Source organism: Sorex araneus, chromosome 6 (assembly GCF_027595985.1).
Source record: "Sorex araneus isolate mSorAra2 chromosome 6, mSorAra2.pri, whole genome shotgun sequence".
NCBI classification, from domain to species: Eukaryota; Metazoa; Chordata; class Mammalia; order Eulipotyphla; family Soricidae; genus Sorex; species Sorex araneus.
The window spans coordinates 53557313-53574610 of record NC_073307.1 but is presented as its reverse complement, the minus strand read 5'-3'; the positions used below and the strand labels follow the sequence as shown (position 1 = coordinate 53574610).

At 59.7% G+C, this 17298-nt stretch overlaps 1 protein-coding gene across 1 annotated transcript in view; it reads right to left on the bottom strand.

Moving 5' to 3' along the window:
* Positions 1–1868: 1868 nt before the first annotated feature.
* The window catches only part of ALDH1A3 (aldehyde dehydrogenase 1 family member A3), a 28297-nt gene continuing 12867 nt past the window's right edge, over positions 1869–17298 (bottom strand). Inside the window, exons 7-13 of the mRNA XM_055142121.1 lie at positions 16589–16702; positions 14337–14439; positions 11943–12127; positions 8915–9079; positions 7111–7268; positions 4839–4913; positions 1869–3954 (exon numbers count right to left, since the gene is read on the bottom strand). Coding sequence (XP_054998096.1) covers positions 3882–3954; positions 4839–4913; positions 7111–7268; positions 8915–9079; positions 11943–12127; positions 14337–14439; positions 16589–16702 — 873 coding nt within the window. The 3' untranslated portion in view covers positions 1869–3881. The remainder of the gene's footprint in view (positions 3955–4838; positions 4914–7110; positions 7269–8914; positions 9080–11942; positions 12128–14336; positions 14440–16588; positions 16703–17298) is intronic.

The following is a 17298-nucleotide window of genomic DNA, read 5'->3' as shown; positions in this document are numbered from 1 at the left end:
TTTTGTTTTTTTCTTTTGGGGTCACACATGGCAATGCTCAGAGTTTACTCCTGGCTCTGCACTCAGGAATTACTCCTGGCAGTGCTCGGGGGACCATATGGGATGCTGGGAATCGAACCCGGGTCAGCCTCGTGCAAGGCAAACGCCCTACCCGCTGTGCTATTGTTCCAGCCCCAAGTGTTTTGTCTTTTGAGGGAGAGGTCTGATTTTAGGATTTTTACAAAGCATGGTAGCACGCTGGCAATGCATGACATTAGCCCCGGAGGGTTAGCACATCGTGAAGACCTTAGTCGCCTACCATCAGGGTACTTGTCCGTGAGGCAGGGACGCTTCTGATTAGATTCCATGTGCTGCCTAGGAAAGAGAACCTCATTCGGGAAAATAAAAAAATCCTATGTCCAGGATGGACCCACAGCTCAGCCTCCCCTGGTGCTCATTCCCAGGATTTAAGGCAAGGCACAGAGATAATGAGCGCCGCCACGCGGGGCCTCGCAGACACTGCGGGCGATTAAGGGCTTTTTAAGGACACCCCCCCCCCCCCCCCCCCCCCCCCCGTCCCCCGGAGGGGAAGGGGACCTGGGGCACAAGGACCACCATCCTTCCTCCTGGTCTCCAGCCCTCCAGCCGCGGGGATGCCTTCCACAGGGTGGGCAAGTTTTGCAATCCGGTGCTCACGACCTCGGTCCTAATCCCAGCACACAAAAGGGGCTGGTCGAGAAGTCCCACAAAGGACTGCTTTGAAAAGTCCCCCAGCTGGGCAGGGCGTGGCGCAGCGCTCAGGGCCCGGCCAGTCGGTGGCCTTGGCGCCTCCAGGGCGCGCTTTCCCGCCATCTAGCGGCAGGATGAGGAAGCGCATGCTCAGGCCCTCCGGAAAACACTATTCAGGCCACTTGACCGCCAACTTCACCTTGGTGGGCGGCTACGGGTGCCAGTCTCTGGCGTGAGTCATACACCAGGGGGCATGGCTCCCAGTGTGGCTCACACTGAGGACAAGAGCTCAGGCAGACGGCCTGAGAAAATGTCACTTTACTCTGGAGTTAATGAGGGGGCCTGATGGTCAGAGCAAGAAAAGTTAGCCGCGGGAGGATGGGCAAATGCAACACACACAAAGACACACAGACACATACACAGACACACAGACACAGCCAGAGACAAAGATACATACACAGACACACACAGACACAGACACAGCCAGAGACAAAGATACACACACAGACACACAGACATACACACACACACACAGAAAGATATACACAGACACACACACACATACATACATAGACACATCCAGACACACACAGACAAACTTAGAGACAAAGATACACATACACACAGAGACATACAGGGACACACAGACACATAGACAGATACACACAGAGACATACAGATATACAAAGACACAAACATACAAGGACACACAAAGACACAAACATACAGGGACACACAGACACACAGACACACAGAGGCACACACATAGACAGACACACAGACACACATAGACAGACACACAGACACACGCATAAACAGACACACAGAGACGTGTATGCATGCACAGATACACACTCACATGCACACAGGCACAAGCACTCCCCACCCCCGGCCATCGGGCCTTCTCTCGAGCTTATATTCCTGTGTTCCCCTTGAACACAGCTCCTGCTTGCCTGCTGTTGTGAATCTCGGAGGGGCTTTTTTCCACTCTGCAGGGGCCCGAGTTCTTGACCATGTCATTTCTTCTCTTTCTCTCCTCATGTCTTTCTAAGCAAGTCCGCTCAGAAAAACTATCTTGCTTCGTCTTAAAAAAACGTCAAACCAACACAGAGTTTCTCAAACAGGCAGTTTTATTTTCTGGCTGCTGCATCAGCTGAACACACTTTCTGCAGCTACCACCCGAACCCCCAGGCCAGTCGAGGTTTAAAATGTACCACAGGAGACCTGGAGAAGTAACATCCACTGCCACAGAGATTTTCATTTCTAAATACAGTATGTGCCACAAGGTCAAATATACCACCTCTGTGTACTTACAGCTATAAAAAGATACATTAACTATCATCATAAATAATGTAGCATCTCCTACTCAGGGCGGTCTCGTACAGGGAGAGAGGGAGGCCTCTCTACTGCATGATTGCTAAGGTTAATGTCGGTACGTTACTGGACAGATATCCTGATGATTCAGTGTACGAAATCAAATTCTGATTGAACAAGCGACTGACGGAAGAATGTGTTAGTTGGCAGAGAATTGCACATTTAACATTTCTGACAAGAACGATATCCTCCATTCTTGCTGATACCTCTCTTTGGACATATGTTGCTTTTGCCTTAAAGCTTGATTATATTAAAGCCATTGATTTTATAACAACCCAAATTAATTTAAAAAATATTATAGGTGTATTCATTTTTGGGATTTGGGCCACACCCGGCGATGCTCAGGGCTTATTCCTGGCTCTGCACTCCAGAATTACACCTGATAGTGCTTGGGAGACCAGATAGGATGCTGGGGATTTGAACCCAGGTCAGCTGTATGCAAGGCAAGCTCCCTCCCTGCTTTCCAGCCTTTCAGTTTAATTCTTAAACACAGTTTATTTCTCCATCATGAAGTGCTACTAGAAAGAAACCAGTGACTCAAGTTAAGGTCTTGGAATTACAAGTTATTTGGTTTGGTCTGTTTTTATTATTATTATTAATATTATTATTATTATTGATTTCCAGGCCACACCCAGCCGTGGCCCGAGGACCATGCAGTGCTGGGGATCAGCCCTGGGGTCCTGCATGCTAAGCAGAAACTCAGCCCTCTGAGCTCCTTTGTAGCAACGGTTTGCTGTGTTATCAAGCCCTTTTGGTTTTCCAAGTGGACACAAGCCATTGCTCGTCATTGAGAGACACAAGGAGGAAAAGAAATGTCACTCGTCAGGGATTTTGCTCGGTGACCCACTTCCTCCTGGTGTCCAGGGTTATTTGCTGCCTTTATTTAATTCATGTCAAATTCAGGCCCCCCGACGCTCAGGAGTTCTGCTGGAGGAGGGAAGGCTGCATGGGCGCGCGGGAGAAGATGGGAGCTCAGTAGAAGCCACTCATGCCAGTGCTCTGTGCAGCGCGGGGCTCAGTGGTCAGAGAAGTTGCGTGCCAGGGAGCTGTGTCCTTAACAACCCCGCCACCAGCCTCCTTTGCTCCCTGGGAAAGGGCCTGGGTGAAGAGGGGAGACTGGTGCAGCTCGAAGCTCAGCTCTGGGCTGGGGTCTCCATCACATTCCCAAGGCAATCCTGGTTGTCAGTTGTGTCCCACGGCCAAGGGGACTGGGACCATGCCCAAGGCTTCCTGGATCTTCCATGCCACATCCGGGTGTCCCCAAGGCTCTCCACACTGGCTCTTGTTTCCGTGTTTTCTAAACTTGATGTGGACTCTTGGCCATCGAAGGTGGGCAGTGTGCTGGCTGGCGGCCCGTGTTTGCCGAACATTCAGGAAACTGCAGGAGCTCTCCCACAGATTCTTCCTGGGGCATTTTGAAGTGAATTTTGAAGCACTTGCAGTTGGCACTGCCCTGTGCTATGCCAACGCCCCGCTGTCCTGATTGGAGCTGGGGTGCGTGCGTGCGTGTGCGTGTGTGCGCGCGCGCGCGCGCGTGTATGTGTGTGTGTGTCCGTGGGGATGGGTGGGGATGCGGGTGTGACCAGGTTAAGGGGAAGGAAGGAAAAACCCGACAGCGCCACCCCCTGGCAGGACTGTAGTTTTACACGAAACTTAGGAGCAAAACGGGAGAGGGCAAAGAAAAACAAACAAACAAAAGGTCCCAATGAAGTGGATTCGCGTAGCACCTCGGGCACCCCGGGTGCCGGCGCCACCTCGGCTGTCAATCAAGCGCTGGAGGCGGAGCCTGGGCGCCCGCTTCAGGGGCTGCTGTCGTCCAGTTTGATGGTGACGGTCTTCACTTCTGTGTACTCTGCCAGTGCGTACTCGCCGCTGCGGCCACAGAGAGAGAGGACAGGTCACCGGGCGCCCCCGCTGCGATTAAGTGGAAGGGGAGCAGAGCGCTCTGCCTGCGTGGGGAGCGCGGGGCACGCGCGCCTCCAGGCTGAGCGGGTGTGGGATGTTCTGCTAATATTTGCAAGGGTCAAGAATAACAATTTTGCTGATTTTTTTTTTTTTTTGGTCACACCTGGTGATGCATAGGGGTTACTCCTGGCTTTGCACTCAGGAATTACTCCTGGCGGTGCTCAGGGGACCATATGGGATGCTGGGATTTGAACCCGGGTCGGCTGCGTGCAAGGCAAACGCCCTACCCGCTATGCTATCACTCCAGCCCCTGATTTTTTTTTTTTTTAATTCACACCGCAGATGCTCAGGGCTGACTCCTGGTTCTGCATTCAGGAATCACTGCCAGCAGTACTTGGGGGACCCTATGGCATGCGGGGGATCAAACCCAGGTCAGAGGCGCACACCCTCACTGCTGTACTATCACTCCAACCCCAAGGGATCACTTTAAAGGAAGAGAAAGAATGCAGCACTGGAGTGCTCACTGCACTGGGGGGTCCCTGGCTGGCATTCACCAGCAGCCTGGGCCCAGTAAGGCGGGCTGAGGGGCAGGGCCAGGCTGGGAGGGAGTCCATTTTACCGGCCAAAGTCCAAGGCTCTGATCCCACCCACCCTGATCCCACCCACCCCCCATGCTCTGTCCCCATGCAGCCAGGCCGATGTCACAGAGCTACAGAATGTGGCCCTGTGTCTACTGGGAGCTGTCCCGGGGCCCAGCTGTGAGGAGGAGGAGGAGGAGGTGGAGGAGGAAGGAGAAGGGGCACGGAGACAAGTGGAGGGGCAGTGACCCCCAGGGATCACCAAGCACTTACAGTTCTCTGCCATTCCCCGACATCTTGAAGCCCCCAAAGGGGGCCTGTGCGTAGATGGCGTTGTAACAGTTGATCCTGGAGAAGTGGGGGACAGAGGTGGTCACCCCAGGGCGACCGGTGCAGGACCCCTGCAGAATGGCTTTTGGTCCAGGTTTCGGTGTTTTTTATACTTTTGGGTTTGGGGGCCACACCCGGGTGCTCAGGGCACAGACCCAGACCCAGAGGCCTCTCTCCCCGGACCCTGTAGTCACTGTTTTAGTAATAGATTAACAGAATAATTCAAAATCATACAAGAATTTGTTTCATTGACTTTGGGGCCCCTGAGGGCTGTGCCCCACCTGCAGCTCTCGGCCACCTGGGTCCTGGGACACAAGGGCCCGAGGGGTCTGCTGCTGTGCCCCAGGCCGTGGCCATCGCCTCCCCTGCGCTGGGGGCCTCCAGGAGAACCAGTGACGCTGATGGCCCCATTGTGGCGGGACTAACCACTGCACTATCTCCTGACCTAATAATAAAATCAATTCTAAAATATAAAAACAGGGCCAAGTCATAGCACAGTAGGGAGGGCATTAGCCTGGCATGTGGCTGACCAGTGTTCAATCCCCGGCACCCCACAGAGTCCCCGAGCACCATCACAAGTGAGCCCTGAGCACAGAGCCAGAAGTCAGCCCTGAGCACCACTGGGGGTGGCCCCAAACCAAAGATGATGATGATGATGATAAAAGAGAGTGCTGTGAATGCCTGCCTTCCTGGTCCTCCCATCAGAAACTTACCTGGAAACAAACAGAAGTTGTGCTCAAACCACGATGTGTTTAATGAGAAATCCCAGACGGCACAGACTGACACGGGCTGCCCAGGCTCCCTCCCCGGCACTGCAGGGACCCCAAGCCCTGAGCCAGAAGGCGGCCCCTGATCACCTCTCCCCACACCAAATACAGCGCCTTGGGTAGACCCTAGAGGAGCCCCCTACAAAACTGAATTACTAATCACCACCCAATGTTCATCAAAATATTTGGGACCAAACGCAGAGTTTTCAAGCATTACTGTTATACATCCTATGTCCCATGTAGTCTCCTGACAGTATGTAAAAAGGAAGTGAGGGACAGGAAAACATGTAAATCACACAGGGGCCGGAAAGGTGGTTCAGTGGGCTGTGCACATGCTGTGCATGCAGGAGGCCCGGGGGCTGATCTGGCCTTGCATGGTCTCCTGAGCACCTCTAGGAGCAACTCCCAAGTCTCGGAGGTGGGCGTGGCCCCGAGCTCCCCCAGATGTAACCCCAAAACCACATTAAACACAGATCAAGAAAACCAGAAAGAAAATGCCTGCATGTGACTGGCCTGTATAGGCCTACAGAGTCTGTGCAGAAAGTCTGTCTGAAGAGAAGCTGCACAGATCAGTTTGTTGGTTTGTTTTGGGAGCACTCCTGGCTCTGCACTCAGGGATCACTCCTGGTGTGGTCAGGGAGCTGAGGATTGAACCCGAGTCCGTGCATGCAAGGCACGTGCCCTCCGCTCCGTGCTGTCACTCCAAATGCTGCTCACTGGGGTCAGAGGGGGCTGCCGGACCAACGAGGGGGGGGACATTCCAGCGGGGGGGAAACAATGAACAGATGGGCCCGGAGGACCCCGAGCGCCCGGACGTATAGCCAAGGAGCTCTGGCTTTGTGCCCTGACCTGTCCGTGTCCCGGCTCACGCCCTCCTCTGGTGAACGCCTCTGAATGAGGCCCTCGTCCTCTGCGGCCTCGGAGAGGGTGGGACCCAGGCCTGAGCCTGGAGTGTGGGGTCCTGCTCTGCTGCTTCTCAGCCTCGGGGCCCTGGGCCGGCCACTCGCCTGTGTGCCGGGGGCTTCTGTCCTGTCTGTCGCCCGGGGTGAGCCAGCCCCCGCCTCCCTGGGGTGTTGGGGACCAGGATGCAGAATGCTGGCGCCCCGAGATGCAGGGCCACCCCCGGGCAGACCTCTGAGAATTTCCCCTGGAGGAAGCACTTTGCATCCGTTTATGTTCAACTAAACTCATATTGATATTTATGCTTAATTAAACCGGTTTATATTTATATCTGACCTGACATGTAAATGTCAAACTAAAGAATGTTTGCTGTTCTCATGTTTGCTGGCCCTAGGCCACCAATACGGTCAGCTGAGGACCGTCCCAAGGGGCTCTCGGCCCAGAGGCTGTGGGCCCCCAACCCCAGGCTGCTTCTCTTATTTCTGTGCCCCTAGGTCAGGAGGGGGAGGAGCCCAATGGTCAGAGTGCCACCTGGGCCCTGTGCTCACCAGACAGTGCCTGAGTCCAAGGCCGAGGCCAGCTTCAACGCCTTGTCCAGGTTCTTGGTGAACACGGCTGCCGTGAGCCCATACTCCAGGCTGTTGGCCCGTTGGATGACTTCGTCGAGATTTTTGAACTTCATGATCGGCTGCACCGGCCCGAAGATCTGTGACGTAAGGCAAAGGGGCGAGTTCAGGGCGCCCCAGGGCCTTGGCACCTGCCGTGCGACCGTGAGGCCCAGAGTTGGATCCCATGGCTCCCTCGCATGCGCCCACTTGCTTCCAGCAGGGCTGATGCCTGTGGTTCGGGCTGGGCCCCGGCTAAAGGAGTGTCTGAGGCAGATGTATGAGTGCCGGGCAGGAAGGGGCCCCTGGGCCAGCACGGACCCGCCCCAGCTCAGCTTCACAATGACAAGAGGGTAGGGGTGGGGAGAGGGGAGGGAAAACAAGGGGCGGCTGTCTCAGAGCTGGGCTTCTGACAGGCCCCCACTCCCCAGGCTCCCTCTCTGGAGAAAGCCAGTCAGTCCGATGGCACTGAAGACCTGCCTGGTGCCCCTGCTCCCCGCCAACTGGCATCACGGACTTCTCCTAACTAGGAGCCCGAGGGACTCGTTCCAGCAAATCTTCACTGTCCGGAGTCTGCGACCTGCAGGCCCGTGGCCTTCACAGGAGCCTCAAGCGACATTTGCAAGATTTGTTTTTTTCAGGGGCTGGAGCAATAGGACAGCAGGGAGGGCGCTGGCCTTGCACGCATGCGGCCCACCCAGGTTTTATCTCTGGCACCCCACAGGGTCCCCTGAAGCCTGCCAGAGTGCAGAGCCAGGGGTCAGCCCGAGCACTGTGGGGTGTGGCCCCCCCAAGTCAAATAAACAAAACAGCGAAGAAAGGGTCTGGAGCCAGCTCTAAGGCAGGAAGTGCACCCCAGGCGGGCACCAGGGCTGGCCAGTCCCCAGGCACCACCGGGTGTGGCCTGGGCGGCCCCTAGCAGGGTGGATGCTGGCCAGCGGCACTGCAGCCCCAGGCTCTGGCTGTGTTCCGCTGGAAGTGGCCCCTGGGTTCCTGGAGCCTTGCTTGGGGGCCCTCCACCAAAAGGGGGGGTGGGTAGCAGCCAAGGAGGACCAAGGGTAGTGCAGATGGGCAGCTGGAGCCTGTAATGATGTGCAGGGCGGACTGCGGAAGGGCCGCCCCGGTTCTGGGGTACTCTGGAATGTTCTGCGCGCCTCGCTGTGGAGAGGGCTGGCCCACATCTCCTGTCCAGATGCCCGGGGCTGCCAGCCTCATGTGTCCCCAAAGGCCACGTCCTGGCGTCCACATGCCCAGGCCCTGGGCAGGGAACTTATTTCCTTCCGCAGAGCAGCAGGCCTGAGAGTGCTCACCAGCCAGTGCTCACTCCTCAGCTCCACTGCCAAGGCCGCGTGCTGTGGAGACCTCCAAGCAGGAGGAACCAGCACTGTCCACTCTTTTTTAGGGGGATGAAGGGGCATAGGGTTGTGCCCAGCGGCTGGAGGTAACTCGGGGCCAGGAATCCCCAGCTGGATTCCTGGCAAAACCCTCAACTTCCCAGGAGGCCCACCCCAGAGCATCCAGAGACAGAAAATGGATGGATTGTTTGTCCCCAGAGAGTGGAAACCCAGGCTTAGGGTAAACCCTGGGGTTCTCCAGAGGTGGGGGCAGCATGGTTTCCCTGAGGACCCCTTCAAGGGAAGGAACAGGAGGAAGAAAAATGTTCGCCTTGCCAAGAGAAAACTCCTACTTGAACTACAGAGCCCGTCCCAGCCTGTGCCTGGCGAGTGCCCCCGGCTGCCTCTCATACCTCCTCTTTCGCAATCCGCATGGTGTCGGTTACTTCTGAGAAGACCGTGGGCTTGATGAAGAGGCCCCTGTCCTCCATGGCCGAGCCCCCGCATTCCAGCTTGGCCCCCTCCTCCTTCCCACTCTCGATGAGCCGGAGGATTTTGTCGAACTGCTTCTGGTCAATCTGCAAAACACAGCAGGAGGGTCCAGCCACTTCCCCGGGGGCACTGCCTGCTGCCCGCTGCACCCTACACCTGGCCCAATGGCCTCTCCTACCCTCCTGCCGAGAACTGGGTGCAGGTGGGCCTTGGGGGTAGATCTCTCTCCAGCCTGCCTGGCTCCACGGAGCAGGGCTGAGATGGAGAGAGTCTCCCTCCCCCTGCCGCGGGCAGGCTGCAGGTTCATGCCGGCCGCACCCGACTGTGCTTCAGATGGAAAATGAACGGACCATCCCCCCACCCTGCGACGCAGGAGTGAAAACCCCGGTTTAGGGCAAACCCTGGGGTTCCCCAGAGGCATGGAGGGTGGGGGAGGGATGACTTCCTCAGCCCCCAAAGGAGAAAAACACAGCCCAAGCCCACCCTCTCCCTGTGGGTGAGATCTGGAGCGGAGGCCCGGGAGGGGTGCAGAGGGCTGAGCTCACGCCCGGCTGCCGCGTTTCTGGGTTTGGTCCCTGCACTGCATGGCCTCTGTGCACTGCTGGCGTGGCCCCGGTGACCCCAGCACAGACGGGCCTGGGCACTCAACTGTCCGGCCTGCTTGGGGAAGAATCACTGTGGGGGAGGGCGTGGGGAGGGACCCAGGGCTCCTTGAGCAGTGCTCTGGTGGCACCAAACTCCGTCCCTCCAACAACAACAGCCTAAAGCAAGATCTGAACTGGTGCAGCCTTGCGCTCTCTGCTCTGCGTCTTGCTGGCGTGTCCGGGTTTGGCTCCAGCTGCCCCAGCACCATGAGTGCATCTTCTCCTCCGTCTGCCTCCCTCCAAGGCAGCTGGCGGGGGGTGGGTGCTGGAAGCGGCCCCAGAGTCTCCGTGTCCCCGTGTGTGTCTGCGTCTTCAGTTCTCGGGTGGATGGATCAGAGTGAAGAGTAAAAACCAGAGCAACAAGCTTCTGAGATATTCCTGCATCCACGGAGGAGGGAAAACCCCAGGAACGTGCTCACTGCCCCTCAGAACCCAGTCCTGGGGGGACGCCAGCTGTGGCGCGGGGCCCTCTGTGGTTGGGGGGAGAACAGGGAGGCCCGAGAGGATGGGAAGAACTCGGGGTCACCCCGCCCGGGGGCCTGTGTAATGTTTATGTGCCTTGTGATCAGTTGCCAAATGTTTCATTTTTGGGGGGGTCACGCCCGACGAAGTTCAGGGTCACTCCTGATTCTGTGCTCAGGATTTACTCCTGGCGGTGCTCAGGGGACCCTAGGGGATGCTGGGGACTGAATCGGATTGGCTGCGGGCAAGGCAAATGCCCTCCCCACTGTGCTATCACTTGGCCCCTTGGTTGACAAATAAACTGGAATGATTCAGACTTGTGGTGGGAAACAGGGCGTTGGGGAGGGTGTGGGGGGCCTGGATTCACTCCTCAGTGCCGGGGGGTGGGGAACAGAAAACAAACTTTTAAAAAAGTAAATACAGGGGCTGGAGTGATAGCACAGCGGGTAGGGCGTTGGCCTTGCATGCGGCCGACCCGGGTTCGAATCCCAGCATCCCATATGGTCCCCTGAGCACCTCCAGGGGTGATTCCTGAGTGCAGAGCCAGGTGTAACCCCTGTGCATCGCTGGGTGTGACCCAAAAAGAAAAAAAAAAAGGTAAATACAGGGGCCAGAGTAACAAACAGTACAGAAGGGAAGGTGCTTGCCTGGCACGAGGCAGACCCGGGTTCGATCCCAGGCATCTCATAGCCTCCCCTGAGCACTGCCAGAAGTGATCCTGAGTGCAGAGCCAGGGGTAAGCCCTGAGCATCGCTGGGTGGGACCCCCAAACAAAACCAAACAAAAATAAGTAAATACATAATAGTGATGCGTACATAAGTGACAAAGTAAATAGAAAAAAAAAAAAGCTCAAAGTAGGCCCAGGTGAGGCTGGTGGCTTTTGGGCATGAGGCCCGTACTTTGACCCTTGACCTGCGTGTTCCCCCCAAACACAGCCAGGAGTGGGGCAGGGGGGTGGGGTGGGGTGGGCGTTCTTCCCATCAGCATCTGCCTTGTGTGGTGTCACACACACCGCCAGACCTGCACATCAAACCGCCCTGCCAGGTGGACTGATCATGGCTGGGAAAGGCCGAGTAGTCTCCTGAGCACTGCCTGCGAGTCCCTGCCCCGGCCCCCAGTGCAAACCACCCTCAACTGAGAAAGTCTTTTCCAGATCTAGAAAACTGAGGCCTGAAAGGAGCTCGTGAGCCTCGCGCAAAGCCACCACGTCTGCGCTGGGCTCCACGGCTTCCGTGGGGCCCCTGAAGGAAGGTGTGAGCTGAGGGGCCCCCGCGTGAGGGGAGCAGTGGGGGCTGGGGGCTCCTGATATGGGTGTGGGGTGCCACGGCCAGGGCTGGACTGCGGCTGCTCGAACCCCGTTTCAGTAACGCCAGGGCCGGCCCCTTTGAAATACTGTCCATCTGCGGCCATGCCGTTAGCAGGACACTCATCGGGGACGTGTCCTCTGCCGAGCTCATTAAGCCCCGGGCTATGAGGGCCGCACCCTGCTGGTGCCCGTCTGAGCCCGGCCTCCAGGGACAGGCCCCCGCGGGCCCGCTGCCCGCCCCAGCCCTCTCTGCGGGGGTCGCTTGTCCTCTGGGGCCCACACAGAGACCGGAGCCCGGGCGCTGCCACGTTCCTGCAGGGGCACCAGCCTCGCCTCTGGCGTGGGTCTCTCTCGGGGCGCGCGGTGACTCCGGAGAGCGGGGTGACCTGGCGAGGTTTGGGTCCCCGCTCAGCAGTGCCAGGGTCCAGCCCCCCTCCCCCCACCCCGGGACCCACTGAATATCGGGTCGCCTTTTCCTTCGCTCTGAAGCCCAGTGCCCGCAGCAGGGACCCCGGACCCCTCGCCTCGTGAGGTCACCTGCGGCCCCTGCTCCGTGCCGACGTCAAACGGGTCCCCGACGGGCCGCTTCTGGGCATACTCCACGCTGCGCCGGACGAACTCGGGGTACACCTGCTCCTCCACGAAGACGCGGGAGGCGGCCGTGCAGCACTGGCCTTGGTTGAAGAAGACGCCCTGGTGCGCGCACTGCACGGCCAGGTCCACTGCGGAGGAAGGGCGGGGCCACGGGGAGCCATTAGGGCGTTAGCGCCGGCCCAGCTGCAGCCGGAATGCCCGGCCCAGGCCAGTCCCGCCGGACGCGTGGGAGCAAAGGGCTTTCAGGGCCACGGAAGTGCGGGGGGCGGAGCGGGGAGGGGGGGCAGCTCCCGACCGTCCGAACTTCCTGGCCTCATTCTCACTAGCCTGGAGGAAGAGGGTGGATCCCATGGCACGTACCCAGGGAACCCACCTCCTCCCGCTGTTCTGGGGTGCTCATCCGCCAGAGAAGGGTCTCTGGGGAGGATCGGGGCAGGCTGCCTGGACGGAGCTTTGTCTGGGGGCAGAGGCGTCCTCCTGAAGGACACCCGGGGGGTCCCGGGGCCACTTTCAGCAGTCACATGGCCAGCTGGGCTGGAACATCCAGAGCTCAGGTCCAGCCACGTGATGCTGCTCTGCCCTGGGCGGCTACTCCTGGCACAGTGCTCTGGGGTCACCCAGACAGTGCTTGGGGGTCCCACGTCCTGGGCTCCCTCATGCAAAGCAGGTGCCCCAGTCCTTGGCGCGGTGCCCCCAGCTCCACGAGGGGTGCTTGTCTCTCTCGGCAGCTGCCCCCGGCCCCCTGTCCACACACCAAGAATGCTGCAGAAAGTCAAGCATCCCTTGGCCTGGAGCAGGCCGGGGCCCTGGGGTTCGGGGTCTAAGGGCTCTGAGAGCCAGGCGGGGCCTCCTGTGTCTCTCCCCGCCCCCTGGACCCCACTTTCTCCATGTTGAAGCTCATCTCACAAACTCACTTCCTGCGGCTCACGGGCTGGCCGCGTGGGGCCCTACTGATGTCTGGGCAGAGTGGCACTGCCCAGCGGGCGGCCGGGGGCGGCCTGGCAGGAGCCCTGCAGAGGAGCCCCTGGCACGCCTCAAGCTCCAGGGCAGGGCCAGCGGGAGAGGCTGAGCGCAGATGGCACCCCGGGGACAGAGGGACACTCACTGCGGGCCAGGGTCCCTGTGCCTGGGAGGGACAGTGGCGCCCCCCAGGGGTCACAGTGAGGCCACAGCCAGCACCACAGCACGAGCAACAGTAATGATGCTTCTGCCAGGAAGCCACGGGCACCACGGCGCCATCCTTAGGCCTGGCCATGCCATGCAAAGCCGTGCCGGGGCCAGGAGTCACCCCGGCAGCACTCAGGGGCCACACAGTGCCGGGGTCAAACTCAGGGTCACCGGAGTCTTCTCCAGCCTGAACTCTCTCCGCCCTCCGCCCCCCGCCCCAGGGGAGTGTTTCTGGGTTGTATTGGGGGGCACTCACTCAGCAGTGCCCGGGGTCTGTGCAGAGTGTGGGAGGCGCTCTTCTCTGCACCCAGCCCGCTAAGCCTCCCCCGGCTCCTAAGGGAAGTTTGATTTCTGCGGGGAGCACACACCAGGCAGTACTCAGGGCTGACTCCTGGCTCTGTGACTGGGGCTCACTCCTGGCTCTGTGCCCAGGGCTGACTCCTGGCTCTGTGCTCAGGGCTGGCTCCTGGTTCAATGCTCAGGGCTCACTCCTGACTCTGTGCTCAGGGCTGAGTCCTGGCTCTGTGCTCAGGGATCATTTCTGTCTCTGTGCTCAGGGCTGACTCTTGGCTCTGTGCTCAGGGCTGACTCTTGGCTCTGTACTCAGGGTTCACTCCTTGTTCTGTGCTCGGGGCTCATGGCTGGTATGATTGGGCGGCCGTGTGCAAAGCAAGTGCTGTGTGCTCTGTCCTCTCTGCCGGCCCCCGGGGAGAAGGTTTAAGGGGTACTGACCGCCACCCTCCCCTGCTCTGTCAGGGCTCGGGCCTGGGACACTGGGTCACCTCCTTTGCCTTTGGGACCTGCAGATGTGCCGGGTGCGGGGGCTGATTTAGAAGGGCAGCCGCTACCCGAGTCTCTCCTGGGCACTGGGAGAGGAGGGGAAGGTCAGGGGACTTGGACGCCACACCTGCCCGCGTCTCTCAGGGGCACTGGCAGCGCTCAGGGGGGAAGGGGGACTTGGGGGTGGCGTCTGGGCTGGTGTCCTGGGCCTCATCTGAAATCAGGCACCCCAACTGCTCCGCTCCCCAGAGCGAGCCTGACCCCGACCCTTCCCGAAGCGGGCGAGCACTTCCGGTGTGTGTGCCTGTCACCGGCGCCGGGTTCAGACTCCCTGCCAGGAGTGGGAGATGGGGGAGGTGGGCGGGCCCCGGGAGCAGCCCCCAGACTCACAGTCAGCGTCGGCGCACACGATGCAGGGGTTCTTCCCCCCGAGTTCCAGGGTCACCCTCTTCAGGTTGCTGCGGGAAGCCGCTGCCTTCACCAGCTTCCCCACCTGCGGGCAAAGCCCAGGGTGGGTGAGAGGTTGGCGTGGCCGGGGGCTGTGAGCCCGCCCCGCCCCCGCTTCCCCTCCCCCCCCCCGCAGCTGCTGGGGGTCACTGCAATCTGGGATCCAGGCTGCCCCCGACAGGGCTGTAGGGGCCACGATGTCCACTTGGAGCAGGGGCCCAGCGCCCCACGGTGCCCCCAAAACGGCTGCAGAGGGGCTCCTGGCCAGCAGGGTGTGGGGGCTGCCCCTGGCATCAGCGGGGAGAGGTTCCAGGTGGGGGGACACAGGTGAGGAACCGGGGCCCAACTCTGGACAGGCTTTAGGACAGGGCCTCTACAGAGGAGGGGGAGGCTGAGGGGGGCGGGCTGGGCCCAGCCGAACCCTACAGAGACCCTAACCCTAACCCTGCTCACCACCCTAACCCTGATCCTACTGAGAACCAACCCGAACCCTAGTTGACTCTGACCCCACTGGGGTCTCGGTGGGGTCTCGGCCCAACCCTGACCCGGGCTCTGAGCCTCCAAGCCCCCCCATGCCCAGACTCTCCGACAAGCACAGCGGATGGGGGAGGCAGCAGCTCTGCCAGGCAGTGCCAAGACCCTGCTCCAAAGCCGACATTTGCAACCTGAAAAGTTTTTAGTATCTTAAAAGTCCAGGTTGGGGTGGGGCGGCCTGGTGAGACCCACGTTCCGATATCCTGCGCTCCAGGTGGCCCCTGTGCAGGGTGGGGGGAACTCTGGTGCACCTCCCACCCCCCACCTCCCAGAAGCACAAGACAGACGAAAGGAAAATGGGCGCCTGGCGAGTGTTGGCTCGGATGAGGTAGGGGTGGGGGCGGGAGCAAGACAGCCTCGGAGGGGTGTTTGGGGCTGGGTGCAGCAGGGGGGCTGCAGGGGCAGCAACCCCAGAGTGGAGGTGCCTGAGCTGGGCAGTCCAGGAACACAGAGTCAGTTCCTTGTTCAGAACAGAGGCTGCGGGGGGCCGGAGTCAGGCACCAGCCCCCTGGCCCTGTTCCCCCTAGATCAGAGCTTCTGAAATCCTTTCCTTACGGGGGACCCCTTTTTGCCGGGCTAGCCCCCCCAGGGGCCCTGAGTTCCTGCCAAGGGGGATTTCGGGTTCTTTCCCCGTCATGGTGCATCTAACAACCTTCTGTCATCTGTCCAAGAACGCTTATGGTGGTCCCTACCGCACGATCAGTGATGCCACCCCATGGTGGGGGTGAGGCCGTAGCCCCCCAGTTAAGGCTGGCTAGCAGCTGGAGAGGAACCAGAAAAATCTCTGTAGGGAAGGTGGGAGCCAGGGCCAGGGTCGGGGCGAGGCTCAAAGCATGCAAATATGGCCGGGAGCTTGGTCAAGGTGTGGTAGGGCTTGGCCTGGGTGTGACAGGGGCAGGGGACTGGGCATGACAGGGGCACAACAGGCGTGTGCCCTGGGCATCCACAGCCCGGCCCAGCCTCCTGCTGCTGCTCCTGGAGGGGTGCCTGCTCCCTTGCAGATCTTTTACGCTTTATTTTACTGTGGAGGGGGGGAGGGGGGGAAAGGCGGCGGGCGGGGGGCGGGTTCCGAGATGCACTCAGAAGGCCTGGCAGTCCCACCCACAAATCTCAGGCCACCCCAGCCACCCTCAGGGACACCCTCCAGGCCCGCACCCAGCATGCTTGGGACCACACCAGGGATGGCATGTGGGTGGATCTAACCATTAGGCTCTCTCCTTGTTCGGTTTCTCAGTCTCGGCCTGCCCGGGGGTCAACTCCCGGTGGTGTGGGGTCAGACCCAGGGGCTCCTGTTTGCCACACCTGCGCTCTGGCATCAGAGCCCTTGAAACCTCACACAGCCTCAGCGAGTCACGGACGCCTGGCGGTGGTGCTGGAGGCTGCCCCCAGCGCTGGGCTCGGGGGTCGCGGAGGTGCCCTGTCTCCCCGAGGCTCGGCCTGCACCCTGCTTTCTGAGCCACTGCCCAGGCTCTGCGCCAGAATCTTGAACAGAAAGTGGTGCCGTGTGACAATGCCCGGGGGTGGCCTCTCCGCGTGGAAGTTCCAGTCTCCACCAGTGCCTCCCAGCACGTGTGGGGTCCGAGGGGTGTGTGTGTGTGTGTGTGTGTGTGTGTGTGTGTGTGTGTGGCGGGGCAATGGGGTGCTGGAGGCGTTTTTCTTACCTCCGTGGAGCCCGTGAAGGCGATCTTGTTGATCTGCGGGTGCGAAGAAATCGCAGCTCCCACGGTGGGCCCGAACCCCGGTACGATGTTCACCACGCCCGGCGGGAACCCGACCTGCGGGGAGACAGTGGGCGTGTCGGTCACTCCCGGTGAGTGCCGGGACCATCTCCAGGCTGCCGGGGATGGAACCTGCGTGGGCCCCGGGCAAGGCCAGAGCCTCCCTGCTGTCCTGTCTCCCCGACCCAGCACTGCAGAGTTTTGGCTATCGGCCTGAGCTCACGCGAGGAGGGGCTGCGAGGGTCCGGGACACAGTGGAGGGCAGTGGCTGTGGTGACTGGGGTGTGACTGCATGTGGGGTTGGGGTGATGGAGCCGTGAGAAGGGTGATTCAAAGTGTCAGAAATCCCGCAGTGCAATAAAGATGGTTAGTGAATAAAAGGTCCCATCGAAACGCAAAAATGAGCAAGTCGGGTTACTCCTGACAGTGCTTCCAGGGGACGCTGGGTGCTGGGGATGGAACTGGGTGGCTTCAAGTGGGAGGCATGTGCCTGTCCACGGGGCCACGCTTGCGGCTCTTTGTTTTGATTCTGAAATCCCCGTGCAGGCTCCTGCTGGCCATGAAGCTTCAGCCTCTCACGCCTGGCAGGCAGACGCCACGATCTCACCCTTACGGCTCATGCATTGCACCTATAGGGGTTTCATGATGAACCA